This window comes from Phoenix dactylifera, unplaced genomic scaffold, assembly GCF_009389715.1.
Source record: "Phoenix dactylifera cultivar Barhee BC4 unplaced genomic scaffold, palm_55x_up_171113_PBpolish2nd_filt_p 000007F, whole genome shotgun sequence".
NCBI lineage: Eukaryota > Viridiplantae > Streptophyta > Magnoliopsida > Arecales > Arecaceae > Phoenix > Phoenix dactylifera.
This window is the reverse complement of record NW_024067666.1, coordinates 2,886,120-2,912,819: the sequence shown is the minus strand read 5'-3', so window position 1 is coordinate 2,912,819 and position 26,700 is coordinate 2,886,120. Positions and strand designations below refer to the sequence as shown.

Below are 26,700 nucleotides of genomic sequence, written 5' to 3'. Positions count from 1 at the left end.
TAGAACCGGGCCGGATGGACCGCGGAGTTTAAAAGGATCCGAATCCGAAGCCAGCAACATTATTTCCCGACTAAACTGTTCAAGAGCCTAACGGGTCGAAATCTTTAGAACCAGGCCCGGTCGGCCTGCCCTGCGAGCCGCCGTGACGGGAGCTGAAGAAGTCACGGGTCTCCTCACGCCATCCGCACACCCGGCCCAAAATATCTCACCCGGCAACCGGCGCTAACCCCCTCCTCCCGGAACCCGCTGCGCCTCGGTGATCTTTCAAACTTTCTCGCTCTCTTTCCCCCAAACCCAATTATCGAATCAAAACGAGAGGGAGGTCTTGCGAGCTTTCGATGTCGAAATCCACTGTTACCTCCACCGAGCTCAATTACCTCGTCTTCCGGTACCTCCAGGGATCAGGTCGATCCCTCATTTGCCCGTCCCTTTTCCGAAAATTCAATTGTTTTCGTTTTTTCTTTTGGGTGTCTTCTTCTCGTTCTTGTTGCTTTTTCTTGTTGGGGTTCTCTTTGAGCTGTCTAGTCGGTGAAATCGTGTTAGTCTTTTTGGCTTTTTTAAGTTTGTTCTTGCTGAAGGATTTCGGGGCAAATTCGTATGATTTCTTGGGTTTCTTCTCTTCCTAGGATTTGCTAAAAGTTTTGCGCGCAAGGTTCCAGTGAGGAGCTCGAACTAGTTAAGATGTTTTGCCTTTTGGAGTTACATATTAGCCGACTTTAGAGAAAAATTGAAACTTTAGAAGTTTTTTCTTCTTTCATTAAAACAGGTTTTCCTCCTCGGAGTTCATGATGGCGTGAAGCATGATAGGCCATACCGGCCCAAACCAGACAGTACAGAGCATGTTGTACCAGTTCGGTACCGATATTTGGTATGGGTGGCATATTGATACTCGGTAGGGTAAAAAAACGAAAAAAAACTTCATATGATACCATACTATACTGTATGGGTCCGGTACCGAAACGGCAAATTTTAGCATGAAGTTTCCGTAGTTGTAAAAACAATGAATGTGATTGTTTGGGAATTTTGGCTAAATCTTTGCAATTTTTGGTGCTTGAACTTGTATTTCATAAATACTCTGGCTGAAAAGAGTCATCTTGTGTTCTTTTGGTGGGTGCTTTTATTGATGGTAAGCCAGTAATTAATTTGTTTTGAAGTTTTGATTGATCACTGACTATTTGATGGCTTCCCTTTTCTTTTAGATGTCGTACATTAAATGTTTATTTGTTCTGCCTATGTGTTCATTTACCGTTCTTCATGTTCTTTGTTTGCATGGGCTTGTCTCTTTTGACCCAATCTTCTGCTTTTAGCATGAGTTCCTTCAATTGATTTGTCATATTATAAAGGAAAATATCTTCTGCAAGGAAAGTTTATCGGATATAATATACTAACTCACATTGAATAAATTATTCCAGGTTTTACACACTCATCCTTTGCTTTAGGATACGAGGCGGGTATCAGCAAAAGTGATATTGATGGAAATACCGTCCCGCCTGGTGCTCTTGTTACGATTGTGCAAAAAGGCCTTCAATATATAGAGTTGGAAGCAAACTTAGACACTGTAAGTGTTTGGACCGTCACCTCGTGACTTAACCTTTAAGCATTGCGAACTTATTTAGGGCAGCTAGCATGTATATCAATGGGTAACAATCTTCTCTGTTTCTTCGTACTTCTTGAATCTTGCCAGAGTGAGTTGGATGTTGATGATGACTTTTCTCTGTTACAACCTTTGGATCTTATCACAAAAGATGTCAAAGAACTGCAACAAATTATAAGAGAGAAGAAGAAGAAAAAACTTCTGAAGGAACGCAATAAAGATAAGGAAAAGGATAAGGAATATGTTCAAGAACATGAACGGCAACTTGGAGGCGAGAGGGAGAGAGAAAGACAGGATAGAGACAAAGATCAGGAGAGGAATAAAGAGAAAATAGAAAGGGACAAAAAACAAGAGAGAGAAAAAGAAAAGCAACGTGCGGAGCGCAAAGATAAGGCCAGACTCGATGAAAATGGGGGTTGTGGAGGTAGACTTTTCGGGTGTCTCTCTTTCTTTCAAGATTATGCAATTCCTCTTAGTCATGATCGCGTTTTTGAGTTCTAAGGAATTTAGTTATGTGCGCTGGATTATGTTGTAATATCAGTAGGTTAGCAACATTTGCTCCTTTTTTGAATTAACTTTTTAATGCTATAAGGCTAAAGCCTCCTCTTTGTTTCAATAATATCCTCATCAATATCTCCATCACATCACCTTGGAAGAGTTGAGAATGTTGGATAATGAGAAGGGCCACATATTACAAGACCAGCTTCATTACAAGGATTATACTATTGAGCACTGAGGAGGGATCATTAGCACAGAAGGATGTTTAAGTGGATGTATGATCGAACTAAGAGGGGATAGTATTGAACTTTACTACATAGGATTGATATTAACCCCAAATCAAACCTCACATATATATGACTTTAAACTAAACCTTTTAAACATAAAAATGCTCACTTCTCTCATACCTATGAGTACACCCCCTACTTTCAATTTTAACAAAATTTCGAGCATCGGGTACAAAATTTTGCCATACTAGAAGTAGGGGTTCGATAAATAACTATTATGTGCATAAAGAAGTGTGATATGGGAAGATTTGTCATGGCTTCATATGAGGATCCAAGCTTATAATGGAAATAATGCTCCATGTCATTTTCACCTTGCTAATTAGATCTAAGTATCCCTCACCTTTAGGAACCATAGAAATGCCATTCATAGTCACTATCACTTCACTGCATCTTCATTTTTTGGTTCATTGATGTTATGAACCTCTCAGCAGTCGCTTGATTTCATGTATGAAATCTTCCAACAAAATTGCAATTGTACGAAATCTTCCAACAAAACCGCAATACCACCCTGTTATTTAGGGGCCCAACTTGGATCTGTAGTGCTATTCTTTAAGACAAAACTTGTCACTTTTGAAATGATTAATATAATTAATTGCCACAACCTTTTATTTTCTCAGTACAATCCTTTTGTTTCTCTTTTAAGGGCATGTTCATCAACTTGATACTTTTTTATTTATTTTCTCTTTTTCCTTTTGTCCTCTGTAAAACTGTTTATGTTTAGCAATGTTCTTTAGTTTTTCACTTTTGTGATTAGCATATAAAATGTGTCAGCTGCATCTTTATCTGTTATTAATACTCTGTAATTTCCTTTCCTCTGTTTTTAGGTCTTGAACCCATGGATATCACCCCTAGCTCACAATCAGTGCCTTGTGAGATTTCTAGTTCTGATGTAACCATTTTGGAAGGACACAGTTCTGAGGTTTGGGCTTTTAGTTATATATAATAGTTTTTGACATGCATCATATTTTCAATTGCTAACCTGTCCTACCTGTGTTTTCTTTTCTTTTGCTTTTAGGTCTTTGCTTGTGCATGGAGCCCAGCGGGTTCACTTCTAGCATCTGGGTGGGTATAGTTTTAGCTCACTCCACAAGACTAAGTATAGCATTTAGAAAAAAAACTGTTACTACTTACTAGTATTGTTGATTTGAGCTGTATCTTTGAAAGTTTCGGCAAATTATTTCTTTCCTAATAACTATAGCTGTTGAAGTTGCCAGTTATCTTTCTCCTTCTGACTTGTATTAACCTCAAAAGTCGAGACTATGATACCTCAATGCGAAACCACCATATTACCTGTTCTAACATGTCATTTGCTGCCTTGAATGTTAAACTATGCTATGCTTTTGAACCAATCTTAAAATCGATATATCTACAAGATATTGAGTTTATACTTCAAATGAATTCAAGTCTCTTGCAGGTCGTGCTAGACCTGGACCTGATGCATTCAGTATGCAACTCTAGTCTCAGCCATTTTCTGTCCCATCTTTATTGTGACACTTTGTTTACTAAGATTGAAACATGTGAAGCAGTACTTTCTTTAAAACTCTTTTTTCCAAGAGAAGAACTCCAAATATACCCTGAATAGAGGTCTGTACATGAAAAGATTGGTCTGTGGCCTAAATTTCCAAAACTTCTGGGCAGTAACATTGTGCTCTGATAGAGGTGTATTTCTGTTATGCAGTCACATTGATTGTGAGTTTTGTTTGCCAACCTTACTGCTCTTATAGACCCATGTGCATATCAGTGGTGGGAAAGATGCCTTTATCTTGCATATTGAGGCTCTGTATAAGGCGAATATATAATTTGCTCTGCCAGACCAATATGATGGCCTCTTGGGCTCCTGGCTCTGTGCATATATGGGTTCATTTCCTGAAATTGCAAAAAAGAGGCATTCACTTTCTGTGTTTTTTTTTCTTTTTCTTATAGAAAATAAAATACTGTAAATAGCAAATAAAGTTTGTCTGGTATACCGAACAAGCAGGCACAAGGTGTTGCCAATGTGAAACAACCTATATGTTTCAGAGAAAGAGACAAAGACTCCAGATTCAAATGATTCTTCAGTCTATCACTGGCAAGTGTCAACATCCTTAGCACTGATAGGAATCTTTTGAGTTCTGACCAACTTTCTTCATTTCACCATTCCTGTTAAGTTGCTAGAGGCAATTTTCTCCTCTGAGTTAGTATTCCATTACTTTCACATATTTCCCATGCATCAAAACAATCAAACCAGAATGAATATTTAAATATCGCTATTAAAAAAGGCCATCTTAAGCCATCAGAATAGCTTATGGTTTTATTTAAAGTTTCTATTTGATCAATATAATGATAGATATGTTAAAGAAATTATCATTATGGAAGGGTGTATTCATGTTCTAATGTAATTTTGAAAGTTGAAATAGTTGTTGTGTCTAATAAAGGCTTATATAATGCTGTTGTAACAGTTGTAACACATATATCAGCCATTAATTTTATGCCACAGCTTGTGACTTGTGGGGCGCCTTGCAACCTTTATGAAAGAAAGTATCCAAGTCTATGTGATTGTGTCTTCTTTGCAAAATGAATATCTTGCATTTTCAGAAGTACATCTTAGTGGTGGAACCTGGGAACTGAGAATACATATTCATCACAAAAACTAGTTTTAAATATCACACCCTTATTGGTAACTTGCAGTAGGCAAACTCATCATCCTTCATAAAAAAGTGTCTGGATTGTGAAACACCAAATTGCTTTAGACTACCAGATGTTAAAATCTTAATTAAAAGAACTAGTTAGGCACAGGCTTGGATCTTAGGGAGAATAAATGGCTTCTAAATAATTTATCTAAGCTCAAGTTCCAGCACTATGATGGCCTAGGAGGAGTTTATAGGATTTTGAATAATTCCTTTTGGGACTTAAGATTTGTTAATCAACAAACACTTGCAGATCTTCAATAGTCATTTTACTTCCTTCTGTTTCTTTTGTTTTCACATGGCAGGGCATATCAAGATAAGACTGCTCATTAAGAGGGTTTTTTACATTTGTTTTAATACGCGAGTTTCTGGGTTTTTTTTAATTTTGATTTTAATATGAGAGTTGCTCTATGTTGTCTTATTTTTGATCTTCTATAGGATCTTATGTTTTTGCTCTTACTTTCTGCCACTTACTGGTAGTTCTGGAGACTCAACAGCAAGAATTTGGACAATTTCAGATGGCCCTTGTGGTTCCAATATGCAAATTTCACCTCCAAATGTACATGTTCTGAAACATTTTGAGGATAGAACTAATGAAAAAAGCAAGGATGTCACGACCCTAGATTGGAATGTGAGTTCCTCTTAGTTTGATTGTGTTCCTGATATATTAAGCTCCAAAATAAATAGTTTCCAATATAAAATTTTGAAAGCAAGATGCTTGCTGCTGTTGTAAGTCTCGATATGTTCTAGATATCACATCAGGAACTTTTGTTGATTCATCCATTTTCACTTGTCTCTGTATAGGAAGAAGGTACGCTACTTGCAACAGGTTCCTATGATGGGCAGGCAAGAATATGGAATAGGGAAGGTAAGTTGCTATAGCATGATTTTTCATTGTTGTTAATTGTTTGTTTCACTCCTCTTGTATGTTTTCTTTAACGTTTCATTTTCCTCAACTCCTTATGCTATTTTCTATGCTTTTGATGTTAAAAGTTTATGGCAGTTGTTTGGGGCTTTGGGCTGTAGTGTGAGGCAGCATGTAATTACATCAAATCCTTGTATTTTCTTTCCTACTTTGTTTGCATAATGATGAATGTGGATGGAGAGATGAAGTGAGGAATATCAATTTTATCTGTATATCTATGCTTTTTATTTTTCAGTTTTTATATATTTTTCATTAGTCTATATTACTACACAATACGAATAAGGTTAGATTTTTGCCTCCTCCTAGATGAAGGTTGTATCACAAGAACAACACCTCTGGTTGATTTGATCTTTTAAGATCTAATCATGATGCTTGGTTGCATGATAAGCATATCGATACTCCTTTTATTGATTATAAATGTTGTCTGTCTCAACTTCCTGATACCATAATTATTTGCTTGCTTATTGTATACCAGCATTATAGACATCTTTAAACTTTGCCGGATGAACTGTGATCATGGGAGGTTTCCTAGGCACTTTGCCAAGATTTTGAGTAGCAGAAGATCTGAAAATGCTGGGGTCACCGTCACCAAGACTACCATAGACACTCTTATTTATGTGTATATTCATATGTATCATATTCATTTACAGATCTGCATATATGCGCACACATGAATACATGTACACATGACACAGTGAATGATGTCTACTTGCCTAGTAGATTTGAAATCAAAGAAAGGTCAAATTGTTGTAACAGGAACAAGTATAACTTAAATTGAAATGTTAAACAAGTGACCCTAATTAGTGTTAATTTATACCAATTGACCTATGACAACAATGATATTTATTATTAAATTTCCTTCAGTTTAAATATTATGAATTCTGCTACAAATATTTTAAATTGTCAATGAATCTTGCAATATAGAAGTCACACATAAGGCATGTTAAGCATTAATCTTTTGAAATTAGTATGTGGGTGTATTAAAAATTAATTGAATTTGCATGAAGTCGGTTTCTAGGAACTGATTTAGTAGGTTATTTTTGGCTGACTGCCTGGGCTGTAAGCTACGTAACCAAGGGTTTCTTGGGCCACTTGACTTTTATGTTTCAATGTTACACTTCATTTGCATCTCAAGAAAAAAATATTGTTTTAGTTTCGGACAAAATGTTGACCACGGGTTTGAATTAAAATATTCGGTCTCCTATAAGAATGGTTATAAGAATAAAAAGTATAAGGTAAATGGTGGGTTTATAATAAATACAAATATGCAACATCTAGAGTGTTAAAAATACCTTCGACATGTCTCTCTTTTTTTTTTAAAAAGAATTGTGACACATAGACTATTGTAATTTTGTAAAGGGCAGGCTTTGGCGTAATAGTAAGGTTGCTCCCATTGCGACTTGAGTGTCATGGGTTCGAAACATGGCACAACCTCTCCGCACATGGGGTTAAAGCTGCGTACATCCGAGCCTCCTTAGACCTCACAGTGATAGGTGCCTCATGCACCAAGATGCCCTCTTTAGACTATGATAGTTTTATGGTTTTCATGTTCTGCTATATAGAAGAAGTTGGTTGTTCAGTGGTTTATATTTGCCAGAAACTTGTTTGCCTTTGCCTTTGCCTTTGCCACCTAACCAGCTGAAACTCCAAGAACAATATCATAAGATTATCAATTGCAGGGCTAGTATTCTGATGAAGAAAGGCTTTAATGTTATTCACATATTAAGATATAATTAAGTTAACATCATCATTAAACTTGCACAATCAGTTTAGTACATCATCTTGGTTAACTAGCATTTTTCCTTTATCACCAACATTGTGGAGATACTTCATATTATAACCACCTATAGCCAAGTAACTTTGGTATCTAATTTTAATCTCTAGCCTAAAGGTCGCAACTGGAGCTTTAGGGTTTCTTTTGGAGGTTAAGCTCCCCATCAACAATTACGTATAATAAAGAATTTTCCACCATATAACAGAATCTTTTTATGACAAAAAATGCACACATTTTATTTATGATATGTACCTTTTTTATGTAATGTATTATAAGTTAGAACTTTATTATTAGTTCCACAATGTTAAATTCCTGTATCCTTTCTATTACTTTTGTTTGGATATTTTGTTTTTGGCATCTTTCAGTGACAGTTTTATGACGAATGGTGAATCGAGAATAATACTTAAATTAAAGATGGACTTTTCGTCAAAATGATTTTTTTCATCTCAAGACTATTTTGGTGCTCTTTTTAGCACGTGTCCTATAAGGCACCGTAATGTTAGATTCTCGAATCCTTTGTTTAATTATGTTCTTACCATCTTTGGGTGTTAACAGGGGAATTGAAGAATACTTTAATTAAACATAAAGGACCAATTTTCTCCCTGAAATGGAATAAGAAGGGTGATTTTCTCCTTAGTGGAAGTGTAGATAAAACTGCTATTGTGTGGGATACAAAGACATGGGAGTGTAAGCAACAATTTGAATTTCACTCGGGTATTATTTTCTTTCTATAATTACATCTGTGCTTATGTGAAGTGCTTCTAACGTTACTGAAACATGAGAGCATTGATGTGTTTGATCTCTTTATCTTTTCAGCTCCGACACTTGATGTTGATTGGAGAAACAATAATTCTTTTGCAACATGCTCAACAGACAACATGATTTATGTTTGTAAGATTGGTGAAAATCGCCCAGTTAAAGGTTTCTCCGGGCATCAGGTTTGCCCATTTTGATGTATAGAAACTAATTATTTGATCAAATCTCCTTTGAGTTTTGTTGTCATTGCTGCCAACTTGACATGCATCTTCCTTTATAATGTGTACAACTTCAAAACAAGCAGCAAATTCATAGCTTTGTCTAACTGTATGCTTCTTAATCCTTGTGCATTTTTTCCTCGGAACATTTGTAAAGTGGACATTTTCAAGTAGTAACCAGACATGCTAAGTCAGTTTGATAAAAAAAGTTTACAAAATTGATCCATAGTCCACTGGTGCTTGTAAACAATGAAGTATCAGCTCCTTTAGGTGATCAACTTGTGAAATTTTGGATTATATATATTTATATATATATATATATATATATATGTGCAATTGAAAAGCAAGTGTATATGAAAAATTAATTCTTATCAATCAATGTATATGAAAAATCAATTCATATCACTGCCTACTTATAATTCTAATTAAAATTTCTTTTAAGCTTGTGGATGGTCAGAGTGTATCTTCTGGGGCAGTGCTAACAGGACTTTATTTGACTTGCCGGTTTGACCAGATCCGTTGTCAATTTTAGACTAGGACGACTTCATTATATTTATCAAAACAGCTCAGACCAAATAATTCAAAGCAAGCAATAAAATGGAAGAACAGTTTGGACCGGACAGGGTTGTTTGTACTGTAGAGCCCTCTATATGATTGGTTGAAACTACAGAGGGGGATAGTTTTGGGATGGTATATTTTTTTTGTTTAGAAAAATTAAGGTGTTATGGGTAAAAGATGGAAGGGCAGCACTGTAATGGTGTGATTGTCACTTCAGTACTGATAATGAGAATGATAAAGTTTTTTTTTTCTTCATTCAATTTGCAATCTTGTAGAACATAGGTAAAATCTGCATGCAGGACATTTCCTCATTGGGCCACTGCCATTTATTATTTTCAAGTTGTCTTGTGGATCAACTCTGCTTGAAGTAATAACTATCATCTCTTTATCCTATAAACTCTTGATTATTCTCTACAGCATGGTCTGCTGTGCCGGATCCCTCCGACGGCCCTCCACTGGCCTCCACCACCCTCCTCCTTCCCTCCCCTGCTCGTTCTCTCTTTCCTTTTTCTTCTCTCCCTCCGGCAGTTGGTTTTGTTTCTGTTGCGGGAGCCGTCCCGGTCCGCCGCTGGGAGGGCTCGGTACAATCGGAACCGCCCGATTCGGGACGGTTCTACTGACCCTGGTCTACATTGTCATACCAATGTTTTATGTTTAATTATTTAATTTCTTTTCGAAACAAGTAATGTTGTTTATGTAGCAAACAAGAGATCAATGATCAGTATTGAGCTACACTTGTTATGACCAACAGAAGCATGAAGCATCTTTCAGTACCAAAAGTTCTGATTGATAATTTGAAATTGTTTAAAATAAATTTAGTTCAGAAATCATAAAGGAAAATTCAGAAAACATAACAAAAATTAGAAAATTGTAAAAGAAAAATTTAACATTGCAAGCCACTTTGTATTGTCAATCCAGTAAAAATTATAGAAAGGTTTTGATAGATTTCAAAATATCATCTTATAGATATAGTCATTGATAGATTAAAAAAAGAAAGATGTAATGGAAGAGATACACCGTTAGGTAGGAAACTTTAATGCTTTGCTTACAAGGCCATAGCGCTCAAGAACTTCTAATTTCTTTGGATGAAATCACTTGTTACATGGAAAATGCTTATTGCCTATAGTGTATTTTTGCATCAATTCTGACATATGGGGCAGAATAAAATGCAACAAATAAATAGTCAATTTTTAACATCCATCTTTTGGTCTAGCTCTTTTTGGGATGCTCTATTTGACAGCCTCTTGTCTCTCAATATAATTATGTTGGATATCATGATTTTTCTTAAAAAAATTTAGTGTTATATGGTTACAAATTGGGGAAATAGTAGTCTGTCAAAGTGTATGCTTGATAAAGTGATCACTGAAATTACTGTCTTCAACTGGCTTCTTAATGTCACTTGTACTAGCAAAGCTACCACTTGCCTTAGGTAATGATTGAATTTCGGATACATGGTTTTTAGTATATGTATAGTTGGTTTTCATGCTCTATGGGTAACTACAGTTCCATTTCAGAGTTCAAGGTCCTTTAGAAAATAGAGCATGCTAATGCAAAATATTTGGCTACAATTGGAATATTCACAGTTGCTTGAAATAGGGATTTTCTGATATTCATTTGGCATGAGAGAATAATTCATTGGTTTTCCATTTCAGGGTGAAGTTAATGCCATCAAATGGGATCCAACTGGTTCACTGTTGGCTTCATGTTCTGATGATAGGACTGCCAAGGTAACTGAACATCTTTGAAGTAAGAACTGTTTCCATATGGCATAGTTTCACATAGCACTTGAATGTCTTTTCATGTTCATGATATCCATATGTTGCCCAGGTTCAAAATATATTTTAGTGGAGATTTTTACATCCTTCTCTTAAGCTATAATATTTTAGTCAACTGAGGCATCAATTTTTATTTTGCATACATCAATATGTTCTGATTTTTTAAGGATAACCATAAACATAATCTCAACTATCAAATCTTGTCCCAACCAAGGGTTCCGGTGGGATGGGGGCGTCTCGGCCGTCTCGGCCTGTTCCTATGAGAAAACGGGACTAGGACAGGGTTGGAACTCTGAAAAATATCCATGCGGGGAGAGAAGAAAGAGGGATGAAAGAAAGGAAGGAAAAATAAAGAAAAGGAAAAAGTTGAAAGAAAAAAAGAGGAAGAAGAAAAAGGAAAGAAGGAAGAAAGGAAAGAGAATGAAGAAGAAAAAGGAAAAAAGAAATAAAGGAAGGGATAAGAAACTGAAAGAAAAAGAAGGGAAAGAAAGCAAGGAAGGAAAGAAAGAAAAGAAAGAAAGAAGAAAAGGAAAGAAAGAAGAAGGGGAGATAGATGGAGGATATCTATCGGGATACATGACCGGGATTGCTGCCAAGATGGGGCGGGACAGCGGGGCATCCTGTTTCATGGAGAAACCGGGACACCCCCATCCCATTGGATTTAAAACCTTAGTCCTGAGTCTCCTGACTATCTATAAACAGCTAATACTATGTCGTTTTCAATTGTCTATCAATTTTTATTTTACAATTCTGCCTCAACTTATGGATGGTTCGCAACCTCAGTCAATCATTTTACATTTTCCATCTTGTCTCGAGACATCGTCTGCCACAGTTTGATTCATAGTACCCAGGGTGTAATAAGGGTTGGCATTATGTCTAACTACTTGAATTTACTTGATGGCCCCTGCTATTTGACATGGAATATAAGTAATTGTCTGGTGCAAGAACCTAGTGAGAACATTGACTTTGAACCAGCTTCTATGTTGCATTGGATAAGTGGAAACATTGCCTAGAGATCACATCTGGTATCTTTTGTGAAATTTTGGCAGATTTGGAGTCTGAAGCAGGACAAATATTTGTACGACTTCAAGGGGCATAACAAGGTTCTACATCTTTTGCTTGACATAATGCAGCAACTCTTTTTAGATGACTTTGTTACAGATTCGTGAATAATTTTTTCAGGAAATATACACTATTAGATGGAGCCCTGCAGGTGCAGGTACAAACAACCCAAATCAGCAATTGGTACTGGCAAGGTATTTTTTTAAGCTTCATAATACTAAGTTTGACTGTATTTACATCAACCACTTGTTCCCGGGTGCATTTGACCCATACTGAATAGGCTAACATATTTGCAAATTATACCTTTAGAATGTACATGTGTATTAGTGCTTGAGAATCCTCTTACCATAGTCATACAAAATCGGCAATTAACTAGAAAGGTTCTAATTTTCCATCCTTTTTGTTGTCGCATGGGGGGAAAAATCAAAGAGATGATTTCTGTATTTTCTTTAAATCTGGTTTCTTATCCTGAATCAACTAATTTGAGTTTGTTATCCTGTTCCTGAGTCATTAGGTGCAATTATTTAAATGTTGCTTGTTTTTGTTTAGGCCTTTTCCGTATTAGCAGGAGGCTACATTAGGTAACTCATACTTGTTTCTGTAAAATAACAAGCTTCCAATGCCTACCTAATCAGTGACCTGTTTGTATGCAATATGAATTAAAAGTTTAGCTTCCCAAAGCTATAAATTAATTGTACTTGACTCTGGTTCTAGCCCGGGTTCCCCTGTTGTTGACTTTGGGAATTTTTCGTTTTGTTTTTAACTTATATGATTTCTTGGCATTCTTTCTCAGTATGCTTATACTTCATCATGGAAAACCAGTTATAGAAGAGATGATATCATGAAGTTGTCAGCTATAGTTTTTTTGCAGCCTGTGAAACTCCATAAAACCCCCATGGAGTTGAAGAGCAAAATTAATATACATATTGGTGGTATTTTTGTTTTAATAAGTAAACTGATGGTATCAAGTCCATATAATGTCATCCCCAACCATCAGTCTGTAAATTAAGATAATGTTTTTGGGTGCAAGCTTAGCAGGTCAGGGTGTTCTTTTTCCAGCTTTTGACTATCTACTTTTAGAATGGATTTCTTCGCATAGTGGGAGGCATGTCAGCAATGCGGGACAACTAATAATTAGTTTGCTTTAGGCTGTTCAGAGGAAGTGACTGTATAAGATATGTGAATAATGTTGGAGGACATTTTGAAGCACTGTTCATGACCTTCAGATTTCATTGCGTTAACATGACCAGTTATTTTGTATTATGTTTCTTGATGTGTTCTTTCCTTCTGCGGATTTTCCACCACATGGAAGAAGTGATTCAAATTGTGATTTAGGATTTGGTATTAACTAATAATACCATGGCCAATAAACAAGTGTTCAACAGTTTCCTTTTTAGATTGCTTTATAATTGTTTTTGTCATTCATCATCTAAAAAGGTAAATCTGCAGTCAAGGTTTGCTGTCTTAGATCCTCACTTTCTGTCCCTGTTTCTTGAAGACTTCCTTGCATGAGAATCCTTCTTAACATGTCTGAGCTGTTTGGCGACCTAAGACTTCTCTTATCTTGATGACGCAATGGTCATGACATTATAAACACCTCTCTTTCTCTCTCTCTGTTTACCTACCATGGAGAGCCACATGACATTGCCAGCATAATTTTTGTTCTGTAAAAACATTCCTATGATCATTACCCTGTGGAAAGACATCCCTCCTTGCCATCAGGAAGGTAAAGAACAAAATTATGAAAGCTTGGTTACAAGCAAACATGCAGACAAAACTTGCACCTCGATTTCAGGTTATTTAGGTTATTTGCTTTTGTTGAACTGTTATTGCTAAATATTTTGTGCTTTTATTGCATTTAATGGCTGTAAGGCATCCATATAACTGATTCTCATTGCGGTAAATATTTTGATCTTTCAAGAAATTGTTCCTATGAAACATTAGGTTGCAAAATATACACTGGATAAGCCTCTCCAGAGCCATGATACTGGCCTTACATGTCTATTATGTATCGCAAATTCACCATCTACCCTAGCAATGTCATTTCCTCTCTCTCTTGGCTAGTGTTAATCAGTGATTTTGGCAAATATACAGTGCATCTTTTGACTCAACCATAAAGTTATGGGAAGTTGAGCTAGGACGCCTTCTGTACAGCTTAAATGGCCACAGGTATGACTGCAATTCATGATGACACAGTGGTTTACACTGATGTTTTAATTAAGGCGATACCTATAATTTTCTTAGTATTGATTCATTATAATTAAATACCAGGCAAGCAGTATACTCTGTGGCATTTAGCCCAAATGGTGAGTATCTAGCAAGCGGGTCATTGGATCAATGCCTGCATATTTGGTCAGTGAGAGAAGGGAGGATTTTGAAGACTTACAGGGGAGGCGGTGGCATTTTCGAAGTCTGTTGGAGCAGGGAAGGTGACAAAATTGCAGCCTGTTACTCCAACAACACTGTATGTGTGATGGATTTCAGAATGTAGGCAGCTGCTGGTATCCTAGGAACAATCAATTAAGCAGGAGGCTTAACTTATTTTCTAGGGTTTTCAAAGATAGCAAATGTGTGTATAAAAATGCCATGTAATAGCGTGTTTGTCCCATTTGTTTCCCCTCCATTTTGAACCCAAACCCAATCATGTTAATTAGTGCTGCAGTCTGTTCAAAGCATGCAAAATGATTGAGAATGCCATGGTTAAGGAAGAGACACATGTAGGTTATTCTAGAAACTGGACTCAAGCTCTAGATGTTTATGTGTAATATATGATTAGTGCTGATGACTGGTTGGCTCTTAATTAGGATTAGAACTGGACCGAGTCTTGTCAGGCTTTCATATAGCCCAGGCCTGGTCTCGAAATTTTTTTGGGGTTTCGAAATCTTTTGAAGGTTTAAGCATGAGCTTAATGGAGTTGTGATCCGAACTGAGCCCAAGCCATCCAAATCCAAGCAGAGAGAACAACTGTGGTTGGCCTGAGAAGAGGGCGAAGCCCCTCTTCAAGTCGGCCCCAGCAGCGAAACACTTGCCATCAGCCTCACCTCGTCCTTGGAATCTCCACTCTTCCTTTGTTCTCAGATTACGATATCTCCGTTATTGGAGGACCGGGAATGAGGAGGATGAGCTACGGGATGAACGGGAGAGGGGGAGCAGCCCAATTTGGCCTAGCTTGTGTGCATTTTTTCTGCACAAAAAGAGTGAATTTAGCCATGGTGATCGAGTGGATATGTGACATTCGTTGGATGGTGGGGGATTGTAGCGTCTTTCAAGCCGTATATGTATATCAAAAGCAAACAGGGCTGTCGACTGGATTGCCTCTTTTACTGCGTAATATTTTGAAAAGATCTTCTGAATATATTAGGGGCTGCTTGCTTTGTCATTTTTTTTTAATTCTGCCGACTGTACTTGCGCTAGAGTAGCCTGCTGTTGTACCCAAAAAAAAAAAAAAAATTAGGATTCTGCGTATGGATAATGCAACAATCCATCCTATATCTTTCTTTCGACGTGCTTAAAAAAATGCACAATGCTAGCACCATGTAAGGCTTGTCTTCTTCGCACCATTGCGCTCGGTTGCTTGGTTATCTTGTAAACTGTCATAAAGTAATCATCCATCGTTGAGACTTGTTCCTGGAGGCCCATGGTCGTGATCAAAAGCTTAAAATACTACTAATTTTAAACAAAAGCTCTCGGCTCTGTCAGGATGAAAAAGTTGTAAACTTCTATTGGCTTGCAATGTTATTTATCCATCCCTAGAATAATGTAGAGAACTCTAAGACCCGTCGCTCAAAATCTTTCCGGGAATATGAGATCCAAGAGGATTAGAGCTATCAGCAATTTAGTTAAAAGTAGCCAAGGTGCCTCTCAGGGTTAAAAATTAACAACATTTGCATCTGAACTTAACCCCGTATCTCCAACACTGATGAAGCGACTCTTGTTGGAACTAATGCAACATCTATTTTTATATTAGAATGATGCTAATCGAGTGCAAAAAATTTATGTTTTAATAAATTGACAAACAACCGATGTAGAAAAGATATATCATAATTTTTTTCCTTCTTTTAATAATCTTGATTTCCATGCCTGATGCAGCCATGCTAGCTCATAGCAAGGTCTCTTGGGTTGTACCCGGCTAATATGGTGGATATTCGGTGGGTTTTGGGACGAATAAAGGCTGCGGGCGGAGCCCATCATTCATAAAGAGAATTCAACCATGATGATCGATTGGATACAAGAGGAGGATAGAGAGAGAACCGGAGTTCTCTACTTTGTGATATTCGTCAGATAATAAAAGATTGTATCATCGATCAGACAGTGCATGTATATTAGAAGACGAATAGAGCCACCGATAGGGTCACCTCTTATGCTGCACAATACTCTATAAAGATTAGATTGTTGCCTCTAATTCCACTGGTTGCACCAACATGAGAGTCGAACAAACAACTATTGTTAATAAAATAAATAAAATAAAATAAAATAAAAAGAGGCTGCGTCTCACCAAACGCTTAGTCGCCGACGACGTCTAAAAGGCGGATGGAGCCATGAAGCTTGCGCTTTTTTCCTCCCGCCCGCTCCACATTCTGAGACCCCTCTACTTCCCTTCCGGCTGTCAAAACCCTCGTCTTTTGCTTTCCTTTTGTTTGCTTACAAAAATAAGAACTTTTTTCCCGTCGCGTCCTCCTCCCCTTTCCGCTTCCCCCAAACCGTTGGCTTTTTCCTTCCCTCTGCTCCCTTCTCTTCAATTCTCCGGCTTGTCGTGCTCCAGGGTCTATCGATCGAACGGATATCTCAAGTAGAGGGAAAGGGGGCCATGACGAGCTCTCAAGAGAGGGTGGTCGCCGTGATCTTGGTCGGCGGACCCACAAAAGGTATTCTTTCTTTGATCAGATGATATGATCTATAATACCACTCTCTTCTCTTCTTCTTTGATGGATCTTCTTGGTTTTCTTGAAGGTACTCGGTTCCGGCCGCTGTCGCTGAACGTTCCGAAGCCGCTCTTCCCCTTGGCCGGCCAGCCTATGATTCACCATCCCATATCCGTCTGTAAAAGAGTAATCTTTCTCTCTTATGGTGCGTTTTTTTCCTCCCTTTTTGTTGGATCATCTTCTCATGCATACGTTCTTGATATCTTGTAGATTCCAAATCTGGCTCAGATTTATCTGATTGGCTTCTATGAGGAGCGGGAGTTTGCTCTCTATGTGTCGTCTATTTCTAATGAGCTTAGAATTCCTGTTCGGTTTGTTTGTTTCTTCTCTTTAGAGATTCTGGTAGATTTGAGAAGCTTAATTTTGTATGCATGTTTTTAATTCACTAGCGCATGTACTCCTTAGATATTTGAAGGAGGACAAGCCACATGGCTCGGCTGGTGGTCTGTACAACTTCAGGGACTATGTTATGGAAGATAATCCAGTTAGGTTTCTTTGGCACTCAAACATCCCTATATGTTTATATTTAAGCTAGGCAAAGTGTCATCATTGTTAGGCTTGAGTTCTTGAATAGCAATTTTTTTTTTTTTTTGAAATTTCTTGTTTGTTGTAACATAATTGATAGGATCTTCTGCCTTGTGATAAGTCTAGTAATCTAAGTTCTTCGGTTTCTGATCACCCCTTCCTTTGTGTACGGCAGTCTCATATATTTTTGCTGAATTGTGATGTTTGCTGCAGCTTTCCTCTGCCAGAAATGCTTGGTAAGTTCCCCCTGGAGCTATTATTATGTATTTAGGTTTCCTTATACGGGTTCAGTTTCATCCACACTAGTTGCATGTAGTTATGCCAATGTGGCATAGTTGTGTCATCACCGTAATATCACCTGCTTGATGAATATAAATTTTGTTGTGATATTATGATTTTACTTTGTTGTAGTCAAAATTGAGGACATGAGTACGGGCACAACTATCCTATATAGTGCACTAATCTGCTCATACTTGATACTTAAAACCAAAGCTTGAGTACAAGACAAGTATCTGGGATATCTTATACATGAAGGTCGAGTATATATTCTGGTCAAAATTTCAAAATTTCTTTGGAGGTGTGAATCTTATGAAGATTGATGTGGCCCAGAAACATCCACATAGTTTTACTGTTAGAGCCTCAGAGGTGCTTAGGTGTTTAAGACAAATACATGAATCTTATTGAAGTATCCAATTATCGGGTTAATGCTATTCATTTTCAGACAAGTGATGGTTACACTAATGCATCAGATTACTTGCAGCCCATATTCGATAGGCTTATGCCTCTGAACTTTTTCAGCTACTCAAGACAGAGCTCTGCAACGTCGTTGTCAATTATTGCACAAATCATAGGCCCAACTAATTAGCATTGAAGGCATATAAGAAACTTTGTTGAGGACATGGTTTTAGCATTCCTTTAGTAGGGGATTATCTGACAGTTATAATTTGCAGTTCAGGAAGACATTGACAGTAAAGTGTGAAACCCCTGTCCCCCAAATATAGGTTCCAACGACATGTTGTCTCAGACAATTATGTAGTTCTGGTACAGTCCTTTGTTAAATTTCACTTAAGTTGATGGTTAACTTCCTATTCCTTTTAATGAATGCAGAAGCCCATAAAAGATATGGTGGCATGGGCACTGTTTTAGTAATCAAGGTGAAGCACTGGTTGTAGCTATCTTGTTCATTTTGTGTTTCTGGTGATATTTTTGTTAATGACATCTTATAATTTTTCAGTGTGCTTAGATTTTCCGCCACTTTTATATAGGTGTCTGCTGAATCAGCGAACCAGTTTGGTGAGTTGGTCGCTGATCCCATCACAAATGAAGTGTTGCACTACACGGAGAAACCAGAGACATTTGTAAGTAACAGTTGTCATTCATTTTTATTTCTTTCTAACTCCTGGACTTGCATATGCAACCAAAACACCAATTTCTTGTAATATGTACATCTTTAAAGATCTGTGTTTTGCTTACTCTGAATGATACCGCTATGCTGTGGGATGGCTCTATGTTGCAGGTAAGTGATCTCATAAACTGTGGTGTCTATGTATTTACACAAGATATCTTTACTGCCATCCAGGATGCCATCATGCGGCGGAATGACAGAGGTATTCACTTTAGCTCAATGATGCTTTATGCCAAATGTTGCTATATTCTGTCCCTATTTTCCTGGCTCGATATGCATCTGCAGAAAACTATTGGACTATATCCAAAGTGATTATCTGCAAGCTGGAACATTTGAGATTTTCTGCATTGTCTCATCCATCCTGTACACTTGTCAATCTTTGCAATTCTTGTTAAGATTCCTGATTTCATAAGAACTTCACAGAAGGCTCCTTTAAAGGAGTGGAGGGGGGGGGGGGGGTTAACAGTGTACTGTCTTCATTGGATAGAAAGTTATGTGCACAGAAAGCATGAGAGGGGAATTCAACGGTGAGGTTGAGTTACATGAATTTAGAATTGTTATGACAACAACTTTATAGGCTTGCAATTCTGTGAGATGAAGTTAGTCTTGTAAGGAAAGTGAGCTTAATGCTACAGGGCTGTGGGTTGGAATTTTCAGTAAATCAACATTGTATCTCATAAGTGCAGAAAAAGTTTTAGCCTTTTAGGAAATTGAAACAATTTCTTATGAGTGTTCAGATTTAGAGTTGACACTGGAGATAAAGTAAATTTTTGAGTGGCTCCTGTGCCTTTGGAGAATGTTTGTCCAAAAGTCTACGAAATAAATCTGTTGCTGTTATGTTCAAAGAATTCATATACCAGTTTGCAGGACAGGATTATAGTTCACAGAGGAAAGGGCAAAGCATCTACTCAGAGGCACTAAGGATAGTTTTCTCTCGTCCCAAATAACTTTAAACACTGGATAATTGATTTGTGAGAACTAATGATTGTTAATAGTTGATCTATTATCTTAAAGTTGAGTCTGATTCAAGGGGGACCTGGCCAAACTACTTAACTACATCTTCACTTTTAAAGAAAAACAATTTGAGACATAATATGGTAATTTTGTTTGGTACATAAGATGGTTAATGCCTAGCCTATCAGCAATAACTAGTTATAGATTGTTTGTAGATGATTGTCAATTCAATGTTCTCCAGAAGAGATGTGTTTTTAGTTCTTGCTGCATTTTATTGCCTGGTATAAATAGCAAGCCTAGTAATCTATACAAATTTGTAGAGCTTTCAATTTTAAAGACATCATTAGTTTTCTTTCAAGTCACTTCTACAATTCTACAAAAATAGTATATTAGTCCTTGGATTGATGCAACATGCTAAAATATTGTTCCCCTTTTTTTATTTGTTTGTTGGCTGTATGATACAATGATTGTTGCGTTGGAATTGGGGCCGGACCGGTTGCCTGATGGCATGGGTCGGTACACCCTCGTGTTGTTCCGTGTTGAGCCCAGAGGGAGAACTAAAAAGAGGAAGAGAGAGAGAGAGAGAGAGAGAGAGAGAGAGAGGAGGGTGGCGGAGGCCAGCGGAGGGCCGAGGAGCTGCATGGTGAGGTGTAGGAGGGGTTTCAGAGGGGGACCTTTTTTATTTTGAAAAATTTCAAGTAAAGTCAGCCCTTGCCGACTCACTTAATTTTTTTATTTTTTTTAAATAAAAAAATTAAGTGAAGTCGGCAAGGGATTTGTCGACTTCACTTAAAATTTTTCAAAATAAAAAGGGCCCCCTTCTAGGACCCCTTTTTTGCCCCTGCGTGCGGCTCCGCGGCCCTCCGCCGGTCGATCGCCACCTTCTCTCTCTCTTCCTTCGTCTTCCTCTCCCTTTCCCTCCCTCCCTTGCTCTTTCTTTTCCTCTCTTTCCTTCTCCTTCTCCCTCTCCATCCCGGTTTCTCATTTTGGTTGCTAGAACTGTCCCGGTCTGTCGCCGGTACGGCTCGATATGCCCTGAATCGAGCGGTTCAGGGCGGTTCCGCCGACCATTACTATGATATGCTTTGCCAAGTATTAATGGCTTGTAACTTTACGTTGTGTATGGATTTTTCTTATGTTTATACAAAGTCTAATATGATCTTTCAGCTAATTGGCACCGTGAAACCAGCTTGGAAGCTCTTCAATCAGCAACTAAGTATGTCCATAAACACTTTTCTTTAGTATTACATGACTTTATTTGTTCTGAGCTTACATTAATAGCATATGAAGGAGATTGGCCTGAAATTATTGGAAATTGCAGTTGCTATATATGTTCTTTGATGATCTTAATTAATTGATTTCTAAGATGCTTCAGAATGCTATCTTTGGATAAATTTGTTCTGAAAACAGATCTCTTATTTAACAGAATTCATGACTTTGCCCATTATATGCTTTATATATTCTTTTCATATGCAAAAGTATTGTGGATTTGAGCGACTATAATGAGTGCAATTTCTGTTTGACTTGGCAAAATGCTAGATGTTTGGCATAGCTGTATAAAAATTTACAGATTTCACATTTGCTTATTATTTATGCCAGATTTTTCAGATATGGTCTTATATAAAGAAAGAGCACGAGTAAAGTTTCTGTTTTAGGTGAAACGTTTGCCATCTAGATTGTGGATGAAAACCATTTGCGGCAATTGACATCATAATTTGTTACTTCAGGGGGTTCTGTCAATGTTTATCTTAACTTTCGCATGTTAGTCTAGCCTGCACTTTATAGGGAAGTGTATTTCTTGTTCCCTTTTGTTTCTTGTACAATTTCCTCTGCGTCTCTACCTGTGGACAATTGCAGCATCTCTGGACTTAGTTTTATAGATTGTAATAACTCCTAAGACACATTTCAAATTAAGGTTAATGAGCTATCCACATGGCTAGATTTGGTGATTGATGGTGTGATAGCAAAGAGAAAACTGACTCCCTAAAAGGACCCAGTGATGGCTTCATCTTAAGTTGCAAGCCATGAGAGGATGTTAGTACTAAAAGGGCCATACTGGATCATGGATATAATGGTGTATGAATCTATCTTAACAAAAAACTACTGGACCAGCAATGCATGGAAATGGAGGTGTCCACCATTAAATGCTAGTTTTGGTGGGACTACCACAATATAACTGGTGGAAAGTTAGACCTAAATCATAGATGAGATGTTTGAATTATTGGGTTCTATTAAATAAATTAGGTAGTTTTAAACTCTTGGTTGGTAGGTTATATCAACCAACTCTTTGTTGAACTCCACAGATGCAATCAGGAAGGAACAGTCCAGTGTTAGTGGCTGAATTCAAACTGCTGATGAATATCTTTGAGATCTAACTTATGTAGGTTACAAATTTATGTAACTTATCTTTGAGTTAAACACATAGCTTGACTTGGGAACAAATTTAGCATACTGAGTTATAAGAGAAGGGTGGTGATGAAATGTTTAGATAATCAAATCCATCGTCTGGATACCTATTAACATGGTTGTATTGATATGTAATTCTGTAGTTCCTATTATAAAGTACATCTTATTATGATTTTCCTTTCTAACTACTTTTAGCTCATTTGGTCCATGCTATCAAAATTGCAACTTGTTTTTTGTAACTAGGCATTCTTTCACACATACAAACACATTTATTGGTATTTGTTTTCATTTTCTTAGCATATACCATAGAATTTTGCGGAATTTAATCTAGAGTATGATCGCAACTTTTAGAGTAAATTCCATGTTTCTGAGGAAGCTAAGTTCATATTTTCCCTTGGACTGATACTGATATTTTCTCTCAGCAGGGCCCTTCTTCCTGCAGATTTTGTTCGACTGGATCAAGATATCTTGTCTCCCCTTTCTGGGAAGAAAATGCTCTATACATATGAGACTATTGACTTCTGGGAACAGATCAAGACTCCAGGGTTGAAAACCACCTTCATGTTATTTTTGTCTTTTCCCCACCAGTGGATCATTTGATAAGCCATTCTGTTTTCTTTGTGTAAGCAGGATGTCTTTGAAATGTTCTGCATTGTATCTCTCCCAATTTCGGCATACCTCTCCACATCTTCTAGCAGGTGGTGGTGACACCAGGTGTGCAACTATTGTTGGTGATGTTTATATTCATCCATCAGCCAAAGTGCACTTAACTGCAAAGGTAGTTTTTCACCATATCCTTGCCTTTATGCATGACAATATAGCTTATCTCTGACTGTTTCTGTGGAACTCCTCAATAATTGTGGATGAATATATTATATGAGATCCATTTTTAGAACCTTGATGAATATTGACTTTGAGAAGTGTTGTATACATGAGAGTTTTGTATCTTTGTGCTGTTTAAATTATATTTTTTATGTAGAGTTATTTAAATTAAGTCTTTGTGCATTTATTCATGTATGCACATGTACACATGTATGCATTTATCAAACAGTTTAGTTAAAACAGTAAAGTAGCTTGCAAGAGGAATACTGGAGTAACCTGCATTTCAATTTTCAAGTTAGCTGAATGCATGGTAAAAGTGAAAACTTGTTTAAAAGTTCTTAGAATGCACATTTTCAATAATCATATTTTGCACACTCATGCTTGTTGAGGTTTCGTATATAATCAACTCACGTATGGTGGTTTAACCGAACAGATTGGCCCAAATGTCTCGATTTCTGCAAATGCTCGTATAGGGGCTGGTGTAAGGCTCATCAGTTGCCTCATTCTAGATGATGTTGAAATTAAGGTGTGGAATTTTTAGATCAAGTTGATATTTAAAATATCATCTCCAAAATTTTTATTTGTTTATTTGTTTGTTTGATTGTTTGTTTACAGGAAAATGCAGTTGTCATAAATTCTATTGTCGGCTGGAAGTCATCTATTGGGAGATGGGCACGTGTACAGGCAAGTTTCCTTCTTTTACATGTTCTTTTGTTTGCTCTCTCCCAGTCCAAAGAAAAAGCATATACATGGTCCATATTTTGTTAGACTTTGATGTGAGGGATGATATGCATCAACAAGGTTAAGAGTCCCTTTATAATCTGGAAAAAGCACATATGCGTACACACATGCACAATCTTTCTTTCTTTCTTTCTCTCTTTCTCTCTCTTTGTATGTCTGTCTGTCTTTGTGTGCGTGTGCATGCATGCGCATGTGCCTATGCACACAAGCACGTATGCAAGTCCATGACTAATTCACTTGCCCGTGGCTGCAAATTAAATGGAATTACTTTTACCATCTACTCAGATCCATGGTCGCTTTTGGGTCTCCCTTATATTTGTATACATCACAACATATTTTATTTGGTATTTTGTTTCTTTTTCCACATTTCATGTAAATCCTACTCTTCTGACATGTGCACATATCCAACTCTACTTTATCTGATCTCACCTCGTACATGATAAAGGTTCTCATCTTCAGCATGGTCATTTTATGTATGATAACATTGTACCTCACAGTCAATGCAACATTCTTGACTAAACATTCTTCACTCAAATCTGGTATACGCTTGAATATATCTCCAATCAAATCTGGTCAGACCATGATTGGACGATGGGTATCCAACAATAATGATTCGAATGTTTGGATATGATGTACTACCTCTAATCTGCTTATATAATAAAAATCATGTGATTTGGAGACCCCTAGCATATGCATCAAGTGGTTAAAATTTGAACGGTCTAAATAATAGAAAATAATTTTTTTTTTTTTTGCGGCTTGATGAATAGGCAGTGTCTCCAAATCACTTAAATTTTTGGAATGTAAATAATTTAGAAATAGTAGATCACATCCAACAGCTCGGATTATCATTGTTGGATCCCCATCATCCAATCATAGTATGACCGGATCTAAGTGAAGATACACTCGAATATGGTCTACCTCTACACACACACACACACACACATATATATATATATGCATACGTACATACGTAGGCTACACTCGAGTGGATCTTCACTCAGTTCTAGCCAGGTCTAGATTGGACAATAGAGGTCCTACAATGATAATCCGAGTTATTGGATGTGGTCTACTACCTCTAAACTGCTTATACACAAAAAATTGTGGGATTTGGAGACCTCTAACCTATGCATCAAATGGTCCAAGAAAAAAAGTATCATTTCATGTTATTTAAACGGTTCAATTTTTTGACTGCTTGATGCATAGACTAGAGATCTCCACATTAAACTGACTAGATCTAACTGGAGATCCACCCGAGTGCTGCCAAATCTATATACATTATATGTATATATGTTATAAATATATATGTATGCATGTATGTATATACATGTGTTTATGCATATGTATATAGTGCTTCTTTGATTCTGTTTTAAGCTTAATAAATCACCTATTTTAGCTGAACAGCCATTCCTTTTATAATTTGCTAAAAATTATTAATTTTGATCTGGTTGATGCTTCAAGTACTGGAAGATGCAGGTGACTTTGTCTCATTTAGTTGACATGTGTGTTAGGATTTAAATGAATGAGCTGTATGGATCTGCCTACCATACCCTTTTGGTATTGCTCACATTATTGTGAATCGGCTGAGGAGAGGGAGAAAGTAGGACTGAAAGGGTCCTTGATTCTGCAAATGCAGGATCTTCATGGTACAGGAAATCACCTCTCGGATGAAATCGTGGAATTCAGTCTTATTACTGTCTCTCGCTTCTCCCTTTATTCCTGAGCCAATTAGTATTGTAGTTGGAGATCACGCACATATATGGTAGCCCGGCATACATGCAATCTTAAAATGTTAATTCGCTTGCTCCTCCTCGTGGAATTTGGAAAGTAAATCATTCTAGCGTTCTGATTACTAAATAATTAGAACTCAGTACTAGTTTGTTCCCCTGGCTGACAGTTGGATTAATCTATTAGACATATTATCAGACAAAGTGCAGGACATCTTGCTATATATCATATATTCTTTTTTTTCTTCTTTGCCCTTCTAAAGATAAACGTTAATCTTAAGTCAGTAACCATCTTAGATGTTTTGACTGGATCTCCTCAGCCAAAAAAGTCGCTTGCTAAATAACTAATTCAATATACAAGAGTAATAGCACTGTGAACACTAAGGAAACAACATCTTCTAAATTTCTTAATCTAGCTTCAATTCTACAACTCCCTTAATCTAACAAATTACCAGTTGGTTTTAGGTATTCCATCGTATACCACTTTTCGTGACTGCATTTTGGTTTTTTCTTGGGAAAAGGATAGGAAGTACGAATTAGCATTTCATTAAGCACATTTTTCATGACTGCATTTGATTTCCTCAACATTAACCCAATAATTTTGGGGTACATTAGCTGGCTCCGACTAACTTTGCCTATCTTCTCAGGGTGACGGGGATTACAATGCAAAACTTGGGATTACTATCCTTGGTACGTGCTGGCGTCTAACCTTTTCTCCGCATATCTGATATTCTTTCCATTCTCAGAAATATATCTTAATGATGTTCTGCGTGGCAATTCTAATGATTTCGTTAATCTTCAGGAGAAGCTGTGGCAGTTGAAGATGAGGTGGTGGTGGTTAACAGCATCGTCCTACCAAACAAAACCCTAAACATTAGTGTACAAGAAGAGATCATCCTGTAATGAGTTGCTTCTTATAGGAAAGAAATCTTTCTATTGGATGCAGTCCGATTTTGAATCCTGTGATAGTTTATAATTTTGTTCTTATTTGAGTTAGCTTAGAATTGCGATGTTGTTTAAACAGGTTCGCATTTCGGAATCTGGTAAAGCTATATAAAAGTTTTGTTCTAATGTTCGAAGAATTTTGA

At 37.1% G+C, this 26,700-nt stretch overlaps 2 protein-coding genes across 4 annotated transcripts; both read left to right on the top strand.

Moving 5' to 3' along the window:
• Nucleotides 1-143: 143 nt before the first annotated feature.
• Nucleotides 144-14,916, top strand: LOC103723685 (WD40 repeat-containing protein HOS15-like). Of its 2 annotated transcripts, XM_008814671.4 has the most exons (14): nt 144-405; nt 1,413-1,558; nt 1,685-2,018; nt 3,204-3,298; nt 3,395-3,441; nt 5,526-5,676; nt 5,850-5,913; nt 8,300-8,458; nt 8,561-8,682; nt 10,929-11,003; nt 12,101-12,154; nt 12,234-12,307; nt 14,208-14,282; nt 14,385-14,916. In XM_008814671.4, the coding sequence occupies exons 1-14, from the start codon at nt 339-341 to the stop codon at nt 14,602-14,604; spliced, it is 1,683 nt and encodes a 560-aa protein (XP_008812893.2). In that variant the 5' UTR covers nt 144-338; the 3' UTR covers nt 14,605-14,916. The 2 variants fall into 2 exon arrangements, with proteins under 2 accessions (XP_008812893.2, XP_038971681.1); XM_039115753.1 differs by lacking the exons at nt 1,413-1,558; nt 1,685-2,018 and having other exon boundaries at nt 148-405.
• Nucleotides 14,917-16,615: 1,699 nt separating this feature from the next.
• Nucleotides 16,616-26,700, top strand: LOC103723686 (mannose-1-phosphate guanyltransferase alpha-like). Of its 2 annotated transcripts, none has more exons than XM_008814673.3 (15): nt 16,616-16,978; nt 17,064-17,161; nt 17,246-17,346; nt 17,441-17,519; nt 17,736-17,796; nt 18,668-18,714; nt 18,826-18,918; nt 19,077-19,167; nt 21,087-21,135; nt 22,751-22,870; nt 22,956-23,103; nt 23,581-23,673; nt 23,763-23,831; nt 26,260-26,302; nt 26,415-26,700. In XM_008814673.3, the coding sequence occupies exons 1-15, from the start codon at nt 16,921-16,923 to the stop codon at nt 26,513-26,515; spliced, it is 1,251 nt and encodes a 416-aa protein (XP_008812895.2). In that variant the 5' UTR covers nt 16,616-16,920; the 3' UTR covers nt 26,516-26,700. The 2 variants fall into 2 exon arrangements, with proteins under 2 accessions (XP_008812895.2, XP_008812894.2); XM_008814672.3 differs by having other exon boundaries at nt 22,748-22,870.